The sequence below is a fragment of the Coenobita brevimanus genome, chromosome 84, assembly GCF_032717465.1.
Source record: "Coenobita brevimanus isolate Jiangsu-jjx chromosome 84, ASM3271746v2, whole genome shotgun sequence".
Taxonomy (NCBI): domain Eukaryota; kingdom Metazoa; phylum Arthropoda; class Malacostraca; order Decapoda; family Coenobitidae; genus Coenobita; species Coenobita brevimanus.
The window spans coordinates 15,068,444-15,088,686 of NC_137037.1; the positions used below are offsets into that span (position 1 = coordinate 15,068,444).

Below are 20,243 nucleotides of genomic sequence, written 5' to 3' on the forward strand. Positions count from 1 at the left end.
GATTATACAATTTGACCAAACTTAACATGCCTAGAGGACGTTTTCTAAAATCTAAACTGAAATGAACAAGGAATATACTACGATGAGAAATTCAGTATTCTTCAGTTTGATGTCGATATAGTTCTTTTCAGTTAATAAGGTGAGGGGGAAAATAATAGCATATTTAGCTCTAACTTACCCCTCTTTCCTCAGACTTGAGCTGACTGCCACCGTCCATCCCGGCCTCCTCATCACTACAATGGCAATCACATCCTTCGATACAATTTTCATCTACATAGGCGGGTTTGGCCCCTATCAGATGGTGAGTGGTATGTGTACAAGCTAAAGCCAGCAAAAGAGGCAGTAACGTAAAGTTTCCCAGAATTATCATTATATTGTCCAGGCTTCTGGTGATCTTGTAGTTAGAACGCCCCAGTAGGAGCAACCTCCTTTCATAGGTTTGACTTCAAGAAGTGATTGTAGGGCTTTCGATAATGTAATGTCTTCAAAGAAGTATGTTGGCCATCAGCCTTTAATTTCGCTGAAAATTCGTGGGATTGCCTTGAGCACCTATACTAGTGAGGGTAATATGAAATTAATTATAACCAGTTTTAGCCATAATAACCACTATATATATATATATATATATATATATATATATATATATATATATATATATATATATATATATATATATATATATCACGGTAGTTTTATCTGTGCTGGAGTTTCTTATGTTCATTTATATATATATATATATATATATATATATATATATATATATATATATATATATATATAAATCATGATCATGGTCATGATCATCATGAAGTACAGTATATTTCTCAGGTAACACACTGTTTTTACACTATTATTGAAAGCATTTTTTGGAGGGGATAGGGAGATAATCGATACAAAAATGACAAATGGAGAGAGCGAGCGGAGTTTGAGAGGAAGGATGGTGTGAAGTTGGTTCTGTCAATTGACTTAACAACCTGGAGGGCATTGGCGATATATGGAACACCAAATGGGAACAGAGTACTTTGTGAATGAATGAACCTATATCAGAGGTTAGACATGAACTGTCAGTCCACAACAGAAGTTCGTGATCGGAGATAAGGCTGCACTGATAGTAATATAAATGTGCAGCATATGCTATGATAATACTAATAATTATTAACCCTAGATTAGCAAAGTCAGGATTTGTACGTGAGTGGGAAGGTGGTACCTGATTCAGTACCAACTTTGGAAAATGAAAATATGAAAATGATATAGATTTTAATTACAAAATTTTTTCAAGGTAATGGAATGTATTTGCAAGAGTTCTAACCTAAAAGTACTGAAAAACAAAGAAAAATCTAAATTTTATAAACTAAATAATGGGCAACTCTGTAGCAGCAGTGGGGGTGTTGGACTCATCCCAGGACACCGTTACACGTCCACCTCTGTCTCCTCCACTCCCCCCCCCCCCATGTTGAATATTTCTGGTGTTTACCTTCTTTTGTATAACACTCTTTTCGCTGCAAAATAACACGGATAAATACATAATTATAATAACCAGTAAGCATATACAGCCTTGACCTCACGTTAGTGGCAAGGTGGTACCGAAAAATGGACCAAGAAGCATAAAGCCGAAATTTTACACGGGAGCAAAACCTACCCACCATGCACGACCACAGCAGACCTTGAACTGAGAATACAAACGCCCATAGGCAGTGGCGTGGTAAAGTTGAATAGGCCTATGGTACCGATTTTGGCGCCACCCTGCTAATCTAGGGTTAATGTATGATAGAAATGCATGAAGATCCCTGAGTAAGGGCTCAGACGGACAGGATTACGAGTACTTTCTTTTATGTTGCATAAGAGTGTTATTTGACGCAATGTGGAACATTCAGCGCTAAAGACTAGGTTATGAGTCATTAATTACGAAGTCAGTCAAGTAGCGCACAGGAATAAATCCAGTAGGCTTATATACTTTGCGACTATATATATATTTTTTCTATTACTCTCTCGCCCTCACCCCTTACCCGTCTCTGATTATCCCAGTCATGCACTGTCCTCATCTTCGGTTTATCGCTAATAGCGAAAAGTATGTCCCGTTAGCAGATCATGGAAAGTAATGGTGAACATCATTTTACCTCAGTTATGCCTTAATACATTTGTCCGTAAATGGAATTAGTTTTGTGTGTGTGTGTGTGTGTGTGTGTGGCGGTGGATACTGTGGTCTTTAACAGTGATATAGCAATTCCTTAACTATCGCTAATATCACTGCTACAAATTTTCACGATGTTCATACTCTCTTTGTCTCCCCCCCTCCCCCATTTTCACCACTCCTTTCCACCAGCTTCCGTCACTTCTCAGTCTAACCCCTCTAGTCAGGGAGAAATCCAGCTAAACTCCTTTAAAAAACAAACCATTGAGGTTTCTTGCATTTTTGGCAACCTCAGGGTATCTAGTCAACATTTCTGGATGAGGACATCAAGTTTGGGAGGTGGCAATTTGTTTATTTGCATATTTTCAAGATGGCTGCCACTTGCATATACCGAAAACAATAAGCAGGATATCTCAGCAAGAAATGGGTTGATTTTGATGATTTTGCAATCAAATTACTAGTTTTCTGGGGTACTGAGTTAATTTCTGAGGTGACTGAAGAGGTTAGAGGTCACGTTCAAATACTAATGGTAAAGGTCAATGTTATTTAGGGCCAATAAGATGAAAAATGGCAGATCTCAGCAACTTATGGGCCATTTTTGATGACTGTTGTACCAAACTATAGGTGTATGGTATACCAAGTCGATATCCGAGGTATTTAAAGTGACTTAAGGTTAAGGTCACATAGTCAAGGTCAATATTAAAGTCATTTTGATTTCATTATAGATCACAGATGACACGGAATTGTCATATTTCAGATTTAATATGAACACTTGCAAAAGAAAAAGACAGTAGTGGCACTACTTTACTGTTCTACAACCCTATAATACTGTTGTTTACATATGTTGTTCTGTCATTACTTAAGAGTCTACGGTTTACTGGCCATCATCACCCCCATCCTCTACATCTGATCTCTTGGTCAGTGAGTTGAGACACAATGGGCCAACATAATAGGCACAAATCATTATACAATCGATAAGGCTACAGTTGCAATTTGTACTCTACAAGCACTTTTCACATCCACACCCCGCCACTTTTAGAATCTCAGTAGGCGCCAGCATTGTAGCTGGTGTGATGGTATGGGGCTTCAGGATAGAGCCATCTTACTCCCATCCATTGTCCTTTGGACTGAGTGGTGATGGCATGCCGGACATGGCTGTCAGCCAGTGCGCCCCTTGGTAGTGCACCCTCTTGATATTTTCTGTGGCTGCTTCAGTTGTAGGTGGTAAGCTACACAGCTTAACAGATGTGCCAGCTCGTTTCCTTCTTCCACATTTTGAGGCGGCACTCGGGCATTGATTTGTCATCAGCATATGTCTTCCCAAAGCAGGAAATCACGAAGACAGTTGCTGAGCTGCAGACTTCATCGAGATCAGCTTGAGGGTCATCATTGATGGACAGACTCTCTGAGTCGATTGTCTGAAGGGTCTTGAGTGCCAACTTTTTCCCCACGTTGTAAGTTGCTCTGACAGTATCATTCCCTGTTAGGCATGTATCACCAAGATGGCCTTTGGCAAGTCCTTGTTCTTCTGAGCAGTTGCTTTCAGACCCACAATCAAACGATTTTCAACTGGGGAGCTTGAGTGCATCAACAAACAACTACAGTGCACCAGTTGGTCAGTTCATGGTCCACAACAGTGCAGACACATCATACACAGCAATGTCAACAGCAGAGACATATCGCTTTGATACAGTATTTTGGAGAGAGGTTTTCAGGTTTGACTTTTTGACACTCGCATCATTCCAGCGAGTCGAAGAGCGTCAGAGTGTAGGCAGCTAGCTCTGTTCAGACAGGCATTTATGGGTATTGATTGGTTGCTTGACATCAGGCCTATGATCCTCACATAGATCATTTCCTCATCATACAACATCATGCCATCACGTACAACATGCCTGTTCTTGTCATGCATTCTCAGAATGGGCTTTGATAACTTGTCATAGAAACCTGCTGGCCAGCTCTTCCTGAACCCTTTAACCATTATTCAGCCAATATCCAGAGCATTGTGTGTATTTGCAGTATGTCTTCATGTGCCACCTCACCTGAAATAGTGTTCAGTAGTTTGAAGTGTGGATGCTGGTCGGGATCCAGGGGATCAATGGCTAGTGAAAGAGATATCTGTACACTCTCACTGTCCTTTTTTGATCAGTGACAATTCTCTTTGCTGACTCCTCCTTGTGAACTTTAGCTGATGGTGGCTCATTCTCTGACATTCTGTTGAGACTTGATAATAAATCGCAAAATATAACAGCTGCATTTGATATGACAGCAGATATGCAAGCTGCAAGGTCATCCAACACAAGAGCTATGAAATATTTTATTGAAAAATATTCATAAAATCGCCAAGGGTGAATACTCTATAATGTCTTTCAATAAATGATGAATAGTCGAAAAGCATGCTTTTTTGATACTACATTCACTATATTGTTATGTCCTCGTCCCACACTGCCACAGGCTCCAACAGCAGTAGTTCAGTATATGAAGGACGTTGCCCAGTGAGTTGTTCCTCCTATGGTCAGCCTTTCAGTGTACAGTACGGTACAAAAGATCACCCCAGGTGCCATAAATGAACACTGGATTTTAACGTTCACTATCTTTATTTTCCAAATAATTACACTTAATGCTTGCCAACAACACTTCACTGTTTTCACAAGTACTAGAGATAATTTGCATTAACTGCAGTTACACTTCATGCTTCCCAACAACATTTCACTGTTTTCACAAGAACCGGGGATGGTTTTCACTAACTGCTCTGACATTGATATACACTCAAATTGAACTAAAAACTGACTGATCCTTGTCTAGTCTCTTCCCCATCCTTGCATAAGCTTCCTATATTCTAAGGTGTTCTACACTTCTCCACAGTTCTCGTGTATTCCCAAAGGGGGGCAACGGTTAGAAGAGTTACCAACTCGGAGACATCCAAAACATGCCAGAGTTTTCTTACACTGCATAACACTCTAAATTATTTAGCATACAAACTTAAATTGAATTACATAATTTAACAAACAATCACATAAATAAAACATTATTGAGAAAAAGAGCACAAGAAGTAATGTACAACTTACAATATAACTCGCTCAAAAACAGCAGGCTAACTGGTAACTCTGACTCATAGAGAAAGTACAGAACTACATGAAACAGTGAGAAACCTCTAGTAAATCCTTCTCAACACTGTCCCCTCCCTAGTCCTTTGTCATCCCGATAAAACAACACAATGTATACAAACATAATTAATCCTAATGAAACAACTAACTATACACAAAATAATCCCACAACTTATCGGGTCTTCTATGCCGCTTCTGATGACATTCCTGCTCCTCCACACAGTCCACTACCCCTGGAATGTCTTGATCCACTTCCTGATTCACTTCTTCCCTTGGGAAACTGTCACCATCTTCTTGTACTTCAGCTCCTTGGTCCTGCTCAACATCCTCTGTTGTGGGTGAGCACGATTCCTCTGAGATGTCCCAGCTGTACTGTCCTGGTCCATGGTACTGCCATAGACGATTCACGTTTACCACCTTTTGGCGAAACTTCCTGCCTCCCCGAATCCGATACGTTACGTCTGATAGGCAGTCCAACACAGTGTAAGGAATGTCCATTGGGCTTTGCAGTTTTGGTGACTGTACCTTCTTTCACTGAGGATTGTATAACCAAACTTGGTCACCATCCTTGAAACTCACTTCACTTGCCGTGGCATCATACTTGCACTTCATCACCTCTCTTGAAAACTTAAGGACTTTTCACACTTGATCATGTACCTCAGCCAGCCTTTCCTGAAGATGGTTCGCATAGCTGGAGGTCTCTGTAGGCACCTGTTCACCAAGTAGTCTTCCCATTAACAAGTCATTGGGTATATGTAATTCGTGGCCCAACACCAATTTTACAGGTGTGTAACCAGTAGACTCATGGGATGCAGACCGATATGCCATCAGCAACGCACATAATTCCTGGTCCCATTCTGTTTGTCCCTCTATGCAGTACTTGGCCAGTTCTTGTCCCAGGGTCCAGTTGAATTTCTCCACATCTCATCTGACTGTGGCCTTTATGGGGTTGTTCTAGTCATCTTGATCCCCAATAACATGTAGCACTCACGGAACACAGCAGACTCGAATTTTCTACCCTGGTCTGAATGGAGCTCTTGCTGCATCCCAAATTGACAGAAAAACTGGTCAACCAACACTGGGCAACAGTTGAAGCCTCTTGATCAGGGATGGCATAGGCTTCTGGCCACTTTGTCAAATAATCCAAGGCGACACATATATACCGGTTTCCTATTTCAGTGAGTGGCTGAGGTCCAGCAATGTCCACCGAGACTCTTTCCATCGGTGCACCCACTTGGGACAGCTGGAGAGGGCCATAACCACGTTTCTTGGGTCCCTTCTTGGCACAGCATACATCACAGGCTCGACACCACTCTTCAACATCCTGACACATGCCAATCCAGTAGAACCTCCATTGCAGCTGGCTTAGAGTTTTCTTCACTCCCAGGTGCCAACTAATGATCTGGTTATGAGACTCATCCAAGATCCTAGACCTCATTTTCTTCAGAACCTCCAGCTGCCAGTACGGTACTTCCTGAGGGCATAAAGTCACAGGTGTCTTCCACTGATGCTCCAGTAATCCGTTGTTCAAATGAAGAAGGTCCCACTGACTCCAGTAGCATCTGGTTGCAAGGCTGAATCTAGAAACCTTTTCCCAAGATGGTCGCACTGTACTCTGCTGCAGCCACTCGAGCACTGGTTGTAAATCTGCATCCTATATCTTCATCCTCTTTAGGTCTTCTGTATCTGACGCTTGTTCTATCGCTGTACAGCTGCATTTCTTGTTACGACCTTCTTTTTTTTACTACACTGTCGGCACTCTGGGTCACAAGGCTGATGACTCAGGCTCTCAGCATTGCCATATACCCACCCAGGACAGTGCTGCACCTCATAGTTGTGCTGGTATAGCTTCCTGAGCCAGCATGACAGTTGTCCTTCTGGATTCTTTAATGTCTCCAGTCACATGAGTGCTGCATGGTCCATCCTGATGATGAAGAAGGACCCATACTAGTAGTGATGGAAGAAATCAAGGCTCTTCATCACTGCCAAGAGGTCCTTACGGGTCACACAGTAGTTCCGCTCCATCAGCTTCTTGCTGTAATATGCCACCACATATTCCTTGTCATCCTTCTTTGGCAACAGGACTCCACCAGTGCCATGGTCACTAGAGTCACAGTCCAAAATAAATGGCCTACTCTGATCAAAGTACGGCAATACTGGAGAGCTTGCCAATGCATGCTTGAGTTCGTCGAAGGCCTTCTGAGTCACTGCAGTCCACGTAAACTTCTGCATCTTCCCCAACATCTTGTGCAGATGTGCAGCTACCATCATAAAGTCCTTGACAAAACGCCGATAGTAGGTGCATATGCCCAGGAAACTCCATAGCTCTTTCACACTTATTGGAACCAGCCAGTTTTCCACAGCTACCACCTTCTTTGGGTCAATATGGATGCCACTCTGGCCTACAATGTGTCCCAGGTACTTCACTTCCTTCTGGAACAAGTAGCACTTCTTGGGGTTCAGCTTGAGGTACGCCGCTTGGATCCTGTCGATCATCTCCAACGGCCTCTCCAATTCATGGTCAAAAGTCCATCCAAACACAAATTACATCATCCAGATGAGAGCTGTCTGCCAGTGCAGGCTTTCCAGTACACGATTCATGAGATGCTCAAAAGTAGCTGAGGCATTGCACAGGCCAAAAGGCATCACCTTAAACTGCCATAACCCCCCCCCCATACGAAAATACTGTCTTCTCCTCATCCTTCTCTGCAACCTTGATCTGGTTGTATTTTGCCTTCATATCTAGGGTGGAGAACTTGGCACCTGACAGAGAATCCAGGGTGCCATCAGTTCTTGGCAAGGGGTATGCATCCTTCACTGTCACACCATTCAGGGCTTGATAATCTACACAGCACCTTACCAAACCATCCTTTTTCCTTACCAGAACCACTGCTGATGCCCAAGGACTGCTGGACTTCTCTATCACTTCTCGTCTTTGGAGATTCTCCATCATCTTCTCCATTTCGTGCCATTGGGCTGGCGCCATGCCCCATGCTGGCTATTTAATCACGCGGTGATCCATGGTTTCTATACAATGCTCCACCAAATCAGTGCACACCAGGTCAAAGTCCCCAGTGAAGACATCAGCAGACTTCGTCAGCAGCTGCCTCAGCTTCAGCACTTGTGAACCATCCAGGCATTGGCAACTCCTTGAGAATAGGTCTTGTAAGTGGTCTGGCAGATATCCATCTTCTTTGACTACACCCCTTTTGCAGGCCTTCTGCTTATGTCATTCAAGATCCACCGCCTGGCACAGTCCTAGAATTTCTCTTTTGTTGATCTTCTCTGGCTCACGGGAGAAATTGGCCACCACAACCAGCACTTCACCTGCACCTGTTTCCACCAATGTTCTCCCCACCATCACTCTGACCTTCATCTTGCACTGTACATCAGGCTCCACTACCCCTAGACAGCTGTCAAAAGAGCAGCTCACCTTACACAGGAGCAACAGTTCTGATTTTGGGGGTATCAGTGTAGTGCAGAGCTCCCTCACCTCGCCACTAGAACTGGTATGTCTCACTGCCATGATGGGAACCGACTTTCCTCGAACCTTCAACTTCATGGAGCAGAAGTCCAATTCACATCCCATGGACATCAGATCGTCCAGACCAAGGTGGCAAGGATCCTTCATCTTGGCTACATACTGTAGACTGGAAGCGTGGCCTCTCGCCCTGTCACTTCATTTGGGACATCCAAGGGTCCCCTCAGTTTTGCATGGTGCCCAGTTACACCACAGAATTGTTCTGATGATTCAGGAAGATATCGATGATGTAACACATCAGGTCTCACAAATGTCTGCTCCAAGACTGAATCAGTCACCAGGGAACACTTCTTGCCATCTATTCTTCTGTCTACTTGCTCACTGTCTACTTCAGTTCTCTCGGATTTTCTTGGTGGTGGGGCTACTTGTGAAAAGCTGGCTGGTGGTTGCCCCTTAACACCAGACTCCACTAGTTTTCTGCTTCTTTCTGGTGTTCCACAGCCTTCTTCATATCCTCCATGTTCTTCTTTGGATACTCAGAACTGAAGTGTCCTACCTCACTGCATCTCCAACACCTTTTTCTTACAATTGTAGATTTCCTTGCACTGATCTGTTCTTGTTCCTTCTTCCATTTGTAACACTGGTCCTTCTTGTGTCCCAGCTTCCAGCAGAACCAGCAACCTCCTCCAGTCTTCTCCTGTTCCCTCTTCCACTTGTAGCAGTCCTCTTTCCTACGTCCTGGCTTTTCAGAGTATAACAACTTCCTTCGAATTTTTTCACTTCATGTACCTGCCCCTTTCTTGCCTTGAATCCTGCACTACGACCTGCCTGAAAAGTAGACATACTTGACCTGACATAGGGCTCAAATTCTTGGTTGTGCCTGCTCCACTTACACTTTCAACTCTCCACTATCAAGAGCATCGATGAACTGGTCCCTCAGAAGAATAGCCAGCAGGTGTTGCTCCAGGGTCCGTCTTGTATGCCATACTCTCCAGGTCATGAGCAAGCTGCTGTAGAGATTTTCCTCAAGCCCATACCTGGCTCTGGAATCTTTCTCTACAAACCTCAGTTTGGAACATGGTTCCATATCTATGCTCCAGTACTTCTACAAAGGACTGATAACTGTTCCCCTCCTCTACTGGCATCTGGCCCAGAATTTCCACTGCAGCACCATTAAGGATAGTAGCAAGCTGCACTGCCCTCTGCCTATCATCCCAACCATACTGATCAGCAAGTAACTCAAACTGTGCCCAGTAAACTTCCCAAGATCCTCTACCATCTAATCCTGAGTTCTTTTTTTTTTTTAATTGGACCCCCATTATAGCCATGCACTTAACTGGTTTGGGGCCCCAAAACTGGGGCATCATAATTAAGTCCAGGACCTAAAACTTCTGCATTCTGATTATTCAACCCTGTAATGCTGCCATTAGATGCTTGAGATTCATCAAGATCCACCGTACACTGCCTGTTTTTTCATATGCACCCCGTTCACTAACATGAGGCTCAGCAGTGCAGTATTTCTCTACAGTCTCAATTCTCCCACAAAGTATCTTCAAATAGCCGTCTACATGTTTCAACTGGTCATCTACATGCTATCTGCATTCCCTTTCTCTTCCCTCACTAATCTTCAGCTGGTTGTGTGCATGCTGTCTGCACTCCACTACATTATTGCTTACCTCATACATCTGCTGCTCTACCTTGGCATCTACTTCCTCCTTAAACTGCTGCTGTTCTTCCTTCATTTCCCCCATGAAAGCATCTAGCTGTCCTTGCATCCTCAGTTGTAACTCCCTCTGCTCCTCCTGTAATGCCTCTAGCTGTTCACTTTGTGCTTGCAATTGTTCTTTGATTTCTTCATTTTGTGCCTGTATTTGTCCTTTGAGTTCTTTCTGTCCTTCATTCTGTGCCTGTAGTTATACATTTTGTGCTTGTAATTGTTCTTGGAGTTCTTTCTATCCTTCAGTCTGTGCCTGTAGTCCTTTATTCTGTGCTTGTAGTTGGACACTTTGCTTGCAATAGCTTCATGATTGCAGCCAACTACACTTCGTCCTCCTGCCCAGCTCAGAATCTTGTCTGCACAGTCATCCCCTTGCTCCATGTCAAAGATTAGACTCACTGCAGCACTTTCTAAAAATCTATATTCCTGACACCAATGTTATGTCACTGTCCCACACTGCCACAGGCTCCAATAGCAATAATTCTGTATTGGAAGGATGTTGCCCAGTGAGTTGTTCTTCCTATGGTCAGCCTTTCGGTATACAGTACAAAAGATCACCCCAGGCGTTCTAAAAAAAAACACTGGCTTTTAAAGTTCGCTGTCTTTATTTTCCAAATAATTACACTTAATGCTTGCCAACAGCACTTCACTATTTCACAAGTACCGGTGATAATCTTCACTAACGGCAGTTACATTTAAAGCTTGCCAACAAAACTTCACTGTTTTCACAAGTACCAGGGATAATCTTCACTAACTGCGCTGACATTGATCTACATTCAAACTGAACTGAAAACTGGCTGAACCTGCTCTAGTCTCTTCCCCAACCTTATAATGAGCTTCCTATATTCTAGAGTGTTCTGCACTTCTCTGCAGTTCTCGTATATTCCCGAAAGGGGGCAACAGTTTCAGCAGTTACAACTCAGAGACAATCAAAACATGCCAGAGTTTTCATACTGCATAATACTAAATTATTTAGCAAACAAACTTAAAGTATATTCCATAATTTAACAAACGGTTACATAAATAACGTATTATTGAGAAAGAGAGCACAAAAATTAATGTACAACTTACAAAATAGCTCGCTCAAAAACAGCACGCTAAGTGGCAACGCTGACTCGAAGCGGAAGTACAGAATTACGAGAAACAGTGAGGAACTCACTGATCTCAACAATGTGCTGTGAAAATTGCAGTATACTACCTTCCTGGTACTTTTGAAAAAAAAAAATCTGGTAGCGGCATTAGATTTCACTGACGCAAAAATTGGTACAATCTGTTTCAGTTGCTGCATTAATTTACTATCATCACGTTTAATTTCCTAAGTCAGTAAAATTTATCTGGTGCAACCGGCCACAGGACATTAATTTTTGCAGCAAGATAATCAAAGTCTACCAGTTACCAGCTGAAATTCAATTTTTATTGGCTTTTGGGTCCAAAATTACCGTGACACTGACCTTGACCATGTCACCTTGACTTTGAATTGCTTCAGTCACCCCAGAAAGTGGCTCAGTACCCCAGAAAACTCATTATTTAATTGCATAATCATCAAAATCGACCCATTGGTTGTTGAGATATCCTGCTCTTTGTTTTCGGTGCATGCGGGTGGCAGCCATCTTGGAAATATGTAAATTAAAAAATTGCCATGACCCAAATTTAATGTTATCATCCAGAAATGTTAACTAGACGTCCTTAGGATGCCAAAGATGCAAAAACCTCAGTGACTTTTTTTGAAGGGGTCCCACCTGATTTTGCTTGTTTTCCCCCTGACTATTCCTCTTCTCCCCTTGCCTTCCGTTCTTTCTAGCCACCCCCACCACCCTCTTCCCGTTTCATTACATCCTCCCCTGCTTCGTTTTATCTTCTTTGCTATGAATGGTTATTCATTGTATGAATTCTGTTTTCATACCTGGAATTTCAAAACAACGTTGTGGAGGCATTATAAACACAACACTCGGAATAATTTACCTAGATTATTACACACAATTGTCATTATACTTATAGGACAATAACGACAATGCTGTATCAATTCCATTCTTACTATCAGGGTTCATAGCATCACCCCCCCCCCCCGAGCCCTGACTCCTTCTCTCCTCTCCCCGTCCCCCTCCATTTCGCTATATCCCTCACTCTTCCTTCCACCTATATTCCTTATACTGAATATTTCTTACTTTGCATGTTTACCTATAACCCAATTTGTAATATCTCTACCTCTTTCTGTTACCGAAAATATTCCTACTAGCATACTCCTCCCCATTACGCATTTTGTCCCCAACTGTCTCCCTATGTATCGAACACGAAGCAGATACTCGAAATAAAGTTAGTTCTGAGAAGCTTTCGTGAGATGTCAGTACTTTAAGAACTTTAAGGTCCTTAACCAAGGTGCCTGTATGAGTTGCTTGGAAATATAGTTTAACCGTAAAAAACGTTTTCCTATAACCTAATCTGTAGTATTAAAAATATTCTATATTGTTTCAAATAACACTCCTTGGCAACGTCAAGGGAAATAATCCCGCGCATCAGAGTCCTTATTTAAGAATCTATATGCACTTATGTCGTGCATAAATTATTTTCATTATCATCTCACCCGATACACAATAATATCATTAGTAGTACTGTCTTATTTTCGATCACATACTGTACATTAAACTTTAGACATTTAAGCGAGACCAGACAACTTCATCTCGTACAGTGTTACCAGAGCAAAAGGCTCGTAACACTCGGGCTGACAGCGACCAACTTCTGTCGACTGTATCTTTAAATATTCTTAATTTCCAGAGTTCTGGGCCCAGATACAAAGACGCACATATACTAACGATTTGTTCCCTCTTGTAACTCAAGTTTAACATTGAATATACACGGGATGATTCAGCATTACCCTTTCCTTTTCTTTAATGTGAACCGAAATAACTTTTGACAATGTTCCTCTCGTTACAAAGGTTTGTTTTTGCAGGAAGAATGAATGTTATGGATGATTTTGCACTGTCCTTGTTTTTACTGCGAAAAGAAATCTTGTTTATAGTCAGTTTGTTTTCATCTAACAAAGATTTCTAACCCCTTTCAGCTCAGTTGATAGCCAAGTGTAACCAGACTGGAAGATCGATTATTTATTAATCAAGGACGCATCTCTACCTTTATATTAAGGTTCATCGAATCTCATATGTGACCATAATATAGGATACAAACCATGGGAGTGGGCGAGACCCATTCAGGTGAAAACAGACTGACTGCAGTGAATCTCACACCTACTTTTCCTATTCACATTCCCTACACTCACTCACTTTACATACACGGAGTGTCCCGGGAGGAAGGGGCATAGCTTTGGGAGATAAGAGATGAGGGAACTCTAAAAAAAAAATGTAATATCAACTTGGGTGCAAATGTAAATCGTTCTGTAAATATAGTTAACGATGGTCTTGTCGGCGAAAATTTGTCTTTCTCGCAGATTCCACGTATGAACATCAGCAGCCCCGAAATAGCTGATCTATGAACCCATTTTGATACAACATTTATTACTTAGAATTTCCTAATTTTTCATTTCACCATGTTGTGTCCTTTCCTCATGGGACGCTATGTATATAATGCTTATGTTAGCAAATCTTACCTAGGTCCTGTCAGGCTCATGGATAAAACCTGCCTCTTCTGTTATATGTCCCTGTACCACCTAGATGTAGATTAAATGACTGTCTGACAATCTCCAGACCTAGGGGATTACTGTGACATGGAGAATTTATACTGTGTGCCTCAGTTCAATACGCACTAAGCCATAAGTGGCTTTGGAGATACCCTGTGGCCGACATTCTTAGCGATTTATTGTGCACACTACACCTCAGTAACTTCTGGTGTGATAAGGATGCAGAGAGAGGGTGGGTCCCTAAATAACTCTCCATTAGAAACTCATCTGGTGGTATATAACGTGTTGTTGGGGGCTGTTCGCTTTGCTGGCGTGGGCGTGGGTATGGCAATGGGTGTAACAAATTTATAGATGATGCAGAATGAATGCTGCTAACGATGCCTGAGCCGTCCCAGCAAACCATCAGAAACTGGCTGGTGGAAGGGGAGCATTTCATGTGGACCATCCTGTACTTCGATGTTAAACGACATAAATTACTAAATTACATACATGAGGTTAAGGTGTTATATGCAAAACATCACCAAGGATGTGTGACACCCATGTTATGGCCGTTAACCCCTTAAATCCTATGTCGTAGTTTATCTAATCCTGAGTACCTTCAGATATTTTTATTCTGCCTTTGAGAGACTTCTGCCCGTGAAAAGTTGAAATACAACCGTAATTAGTCCCTTCATCACTAGAGATCCATCCCTAGTTGAACGAAATCGTCTGAAGCTAGAAGGATAAAACTGATCTAATACTTCATCGAACTGAAGACGCCTTATTGTTCCTCTTCTTCTTCTATCCAGGTGCTGTTCGTGGCCAACTGCTACGTCAACGTCCTCTTCAGCTTGCTTTACTTCGGCCAGATGTTCATGACGGTCACCCCACCTCACTGGTGCAGCGCTCCTCCGTCCCTTCTCGCACACAACCTCACCGAACAGCAAGTGAAGCAACTCACCCTGCCGTTTGATAACGTCACGGGCCAGTATCACTCCTGCAGGATGTATGACGTTAACTTTACTCAGGTATCATTATGTCCTCATTATACAGGGCTGCTTCTTCATCGATGTATTGGATTTTTAGCATAAGGTCGTTTTTTCTGTGTGGCATTGTAGACTTTGGTGAGGTAGCCTGATATAACTATGCTGTTCCATTGCCTGTTATACAAATGACCTACAGCTCCCTCCCTACTCCCTCAAAAAGGAGGATAATGGACTGCTGGAGGGAGGCAGCTTTTACCTGAAGTTCACTGGGTGCACGTTTCAGATGAACCTGGAGCTGCTGCTGTAACTACTACTACTACTACTACTACTACTATTACTACTACCGTACTACTACTACTACTACTACTACTACTACTACTGTTACTATTACTACTACTACTACTACTGTTACTATTACTACTACTACTACTACTACTACTACTACCACTATTACTACTACTATCGTACTCTATGAATCATCAGACGGTAATGAATATTATATCTATCTCCACTTCGAAAAGTCTCTCCAAAGATGTGTTAAATTGTCAGGAAGCAACAATAATCGAACATAAATTACGTCACCTAAGTGAAGCAGCTATTCTTCCATGAATATACTGATCACCCAGATAACGACTTATTTATCAGCAATGGAAAATTTTGTAATAAAAGTCTCGCTTCATTCAATGTTCCCAAAACTAGTCTCAATGAAGACACCCCTTCCTCCCATCTTCTTAAAAAAGAATAAGTTTTGCCAGCTTTACAAGAAACAGTTATAATACTGGTCTAAATAATCCAGATTTGCTTGTTTTTAATGCAAGTGATAGGGAGTTCTTAATACCTTTCCCCGTGTACAAGTAGAACAAAGTCCCTTTCTTGGTTTGAATGTTATTTTTGTGAGGATGATTAATGAGCATAATGTAGCAAATATTCACTTAAAATCTTCAGAGCTTCTGGAGTTGCATTATGAGCCTGACTACATTCGAAGAGTCACAACACGTTCTGAGACATCGCAACGTATACGTTATTTATGATACTATTTAAATCCATGAAGTAAGATAGAACATCAGGGCAAACAAAAGTTTACCAGTTATGTGCCATGCCCATCTGGGGGTTAGATAAATGTACTGGCATCAATGTACAGGTGAATAACCACTGCACTGTATTCCCTTTTGCTCTGGCCCATTGTTTATGAAAGCCTTTCTCTTTTTTCCAGGTACTCGAATACAACAGCTGGGTTGATCCTAGTTGGCCTACAACAACATGCATCCATGGCTGGTCCTACAACTTTTCTCTGTATTATCCCACAATCACTTCAGAGGTAAGTTTTATTTGTTTATTATTTTTTTTAATTGGCCAAATGAGAGTTACTGACTGCATATGGTTCACTAAGGGAGACGACCATTATAGATTTAAGACTTGTGAGTGAGGGGGAATTTATTTTTAATGTGAGTATTAGAGGAGAGAGATGAGGTTTGGTCAAGACGATCCAATAGGTTAAACAGAATAAAGTGATCGACTAAAGCTATATGATGTATAGTGCATGAAGTTGTTAATGTTAAAATTAATCCAATATTTTGCACCTCCTTTCTTCACTCCATATTAAAGAGATATTTCTTGCACTGCTATTTCTAAAACAACAGCTCAGAATTGGGTTTGCTTGATTTACTGACAGACTCTTATGTTTATGAAGGTCTTGATTATGAATGCATGTTTATAAGTGGTGTTCAGTACAGTATATTATCTTTGTTCGTGATACTGAATGTGGTAATATCATTTAAGAGCAAAATTATTAGATATAGTGGATAAAGTTCAGCAAAAATTATCTTCATTGTTCAATCTGATACTCCAGCCCAGATAAACTTATCCTTTGTCAGTCTTTGCACCCACCTATAGGCAACAATCAGTACAGTTCCTTATTGCCAGAAATCAGGATCATCTTGGATTACCTTACTCATTACTGAATTTTACTTTACTATTGAATTTTACTTTACTAGGCAATCAAAACTATTTAACTTACTTTTGTGTTTTCTTGTCGTAATCTTGTGATCCTAGGAAGTTATTAATAACCACCTCTTATCCTGACATTATTTCATTTTATTCATGTACGGTATGATTGGCATCTGTACGTACAGTCAGTTTATTTTAACATGAAAGTAATAAACCACTCCTACAATTCGAATGGTAAGTCATGGTTGTAAAAAAATTGACGAGGAACGAATCCCTTAATTTATTTGTCAAATTAATCCCCCAGAGTGATTACACATCGCCATCCACTTGGTTGAAAGCAGTTTGGGATATTCATCAGCTTAGAAAAAGTGCAACGTATTTGACATATCTTTGTTCATTTCCCTACGTAATTCACTTCGCTTTTGTTCAGGCATAACAGTCGGTAATAACACTATCACTTTCTCCCACAGATAATTTCTACTTGGTATGGGGAAGTGTATCACTGCAAGGTCTCTTGACATGTCTCTTAGACACTAGCAAATAAATAAATAGATAAAACACTGACTCAAAGGGAACGAGACAGTTCTTCACATAGAAGCTGAAAACGGAAAAATTAAAAGCACCTGCATTTTGGGGGAGAAAATCGTTTTTTAACATTTTAAGAAGTGTACTTAAATTAATATTGTACTTAAAGAGCAAATCTGATGCCTGGTAGTCTATTAAGTAGTTCAGCCAAATGTTGCCCATGAGGGTTTACATCCGAAGGTTGGTTGGTGTTTATTACCTGCACCAAGGTTATTTTTTCACCCCTCTCCGTTTGTTTTTTGTTTGTTGGTTGGTTTGTATGCAAGATTACACAAAATCTACAGGACGGATTTACATGAAACTTAGTAGAAGAATGGGCCTTGGCCCAGAATAGACTCCATTAAATATTGGTGCGGTTCCAGGTGAAGGTGCGGATCCAGGATTTTTTTTTCTCACTTTAACATTGTGAGATAGGGAGTTTTTCGACATTTTCGTAAATTTTTCAGTGAATATTGCATGGATGTTGATGGTGAGGTATGTGCTCTACTGAGTGCCATTCTAAATACTCATGTGTCGCCAAGGGAGGTGTAACTGCTTAGTAACCATAAATGTATTAACCAAGTTGTCTGTCCCCAGGGCTCCAACATTCGTAATGAGGCAATGGAAATTTGAATGATGGATAAATGAGTGAGCTCCAGTGTTAATTTAAATTTAAGTAGCGGTATTCTGTTTTTAGGGTAGCTCTACATTGAGTGGCAAGCCAAATTATTTCCTTTAAACCAGGAAATCATTGACAACGCTGGGTGGTAACACTGTAGCTAACCAACACGTGTTCCCTACGCGGCAAGAAGTGGTTTGGTGGAGGGTTACTGCCCCTCCCCGGAAAACAACTAACAAAAAATACGAACAAAAATCCTTGGACCAAGACTAACCAACAGGTGACGAATAAGGGCCGAACAAAGGGATTGTAAGGGGTGCAAATGATGAGGTGAAAGAGAGAGAGATTGTCCAGGTGCTTGAGGATGCAAAAGTGGATTAACTGAAACTAAATGGAGAGGTGAGAGTTGAGAGAATGGGAGCATGGATGGTGTATATGCGCAGGAGTGGGCGAGAATGAGAGGGCAAAAGTAGGAGTGTTTATTGTGTGCAAAAGATAGATGGAGAATATATGACAGTACGGATCACTTGCTTCAAGGATTGTGTGGCTCAGATTGAATGTTGGACTACAAATGTGGGTGATTGTGTGTGTCTATGCTCCAATGCATGGTCGTGCAAGCAGGGTGAAAGACGAGTTCTTGACAAATGTGGAAGCATGCATGGAAAGGAATGGAAGGAAATGAGAGAGTGTTTTTGACTGGAGATGTGAATGGAAAAGTAGGGAATGTGAAGGTGGATGGAGTAGTTGGTGACTGGGGTGTGCATGCAGAAGTGAATGAGAATGGCAGTACTCTAGTGGACATTTCTGCTGGGAGGGGGTTGGTGATAGCCAATACCCTCTCCAGACACAAAATGATACACAGGTATACATGGCGAGTGATGAGAAGGATGGGTGGTGAACTGAATGGACGGAAGGCAATGATTGATTATGTGTCTGTGGATGACAGAATTACAAGGCATGTAATGGATGTAAGAGCATATTGAGGTTGGGGAAGTGGACTTTCTGAGCACTGCTTGGTGGTGGTGAAAGTCAAGGCTCAAATGAAATGGAGGAATAGAAGAAATGAAGGACAGGAGGAAGTAGTTCATAGAAGAGTGAAGAAAAGTTACAAGAGGATGGAAAACAGGCAGGATATAAGAGAGAAGTGGAGGAACGATTGGGTAAATATGATTTGGAGCAGATGGGGGACGTGGAAGGTGTGTACAAGATACTCACAGAAGAAATCTTTGCAGCATGTGAGGTGGTGTGTGGGGTGAGGAGAAGACGAAAGGGGGTGCAATGAACTGCATGGTGGAATGAAGAGATGAGGTAGGCTATGGCACAAAAGAAGAAAGCATATTGCAAGTGGATGAGAAACAGGGGTGTGAGGAAAGCTGAGAGACAGAAAAGAGAGTTATATGTAGAGAGGATGAGAGAAGTGAAAAGATTAGTAAGAGAGGATAACAAGAGAGTGGATGAGAAATTTGGAAGGAATTTGAGTGTAAACTGGAGGAAATGAAAGAAACTGTTCTGGAAAGAGTTAGAGTTAAACAGGAAGTTAAAGATGTTAACTGGGGAGTGAAAGATAAAATTGGCAGATTACTTGTGAAGAAGCGAGAAAAAGTAAGCAGATAGACACTTTATGGAGTTGTTGAACATAGAGAATGAAAGTAATGCGACTGTAGGTGGCTGGAGAATGGCTGGGAGGATAGATGTGAGAAGGGAGGAAGAAAATGGTAGGATGGAAGTTGTGGAAGCAATGAAGAAAGGGAAAATGGGGAAAGCCCCAGGAATTGATGGAGCATGGGGTGAAATGCTGAAGCATGAGGGAAAGATAGTAGAATGGATGTGGAAGATGTGAAGATTCGCCTGGGAGGAAGGTAAAGTCTCGGAGGATTGGAAGTCATGTATAATTATTCCCTTGTACAAAGGAAATGAGGAAAAAGAATTGTGTGCTATTCATAAGGGCATTTGTCATCGTACTGTAGTGTAATAGGAAAAGTATATGGTAGCATATTGACAGAGTTACGGAAATAACAAAGGAGTTAGTTGGAGAAGAACAGGGAGGTTTTGGATAAGGTTGTGTAGATCAGATATTTATTTTTAGG

At 41.6% G+C, this 20,243-nt stretch overlaps 1 protein-coding gene across 1 annotated transcript in view; it reads left to right on the forward strand.

The window, feature by feature from the left end:
- Positions 1 to 214: 214 nt before the first annotated feature.
- Positions 215 to 20,243, forward strand: part of LOC145410008 (organic cation transporter protein-like) — a 139,763-nt gene continuing 119,734 nt past the window's right edge. Inside the window, exons 1-3 of the mRNA XM_080280218.1 lie at positions 215 to 301; positions 14,850 to 15,068; positions 16,240 to 16,344. Coding sequence (XP_080136344.1) covers positions 239 to 301; positions 14,850 to 15,068; positions 16,240 to 16,344 — 387 coding nt within the window. The 5' untranslated portion in view covers positions 215 to 238. The remainder of the gene's footprint in view (positions 302 to 14,849; positions 15,069 to 16,239; positions 16,345 to 20,243) is intronic.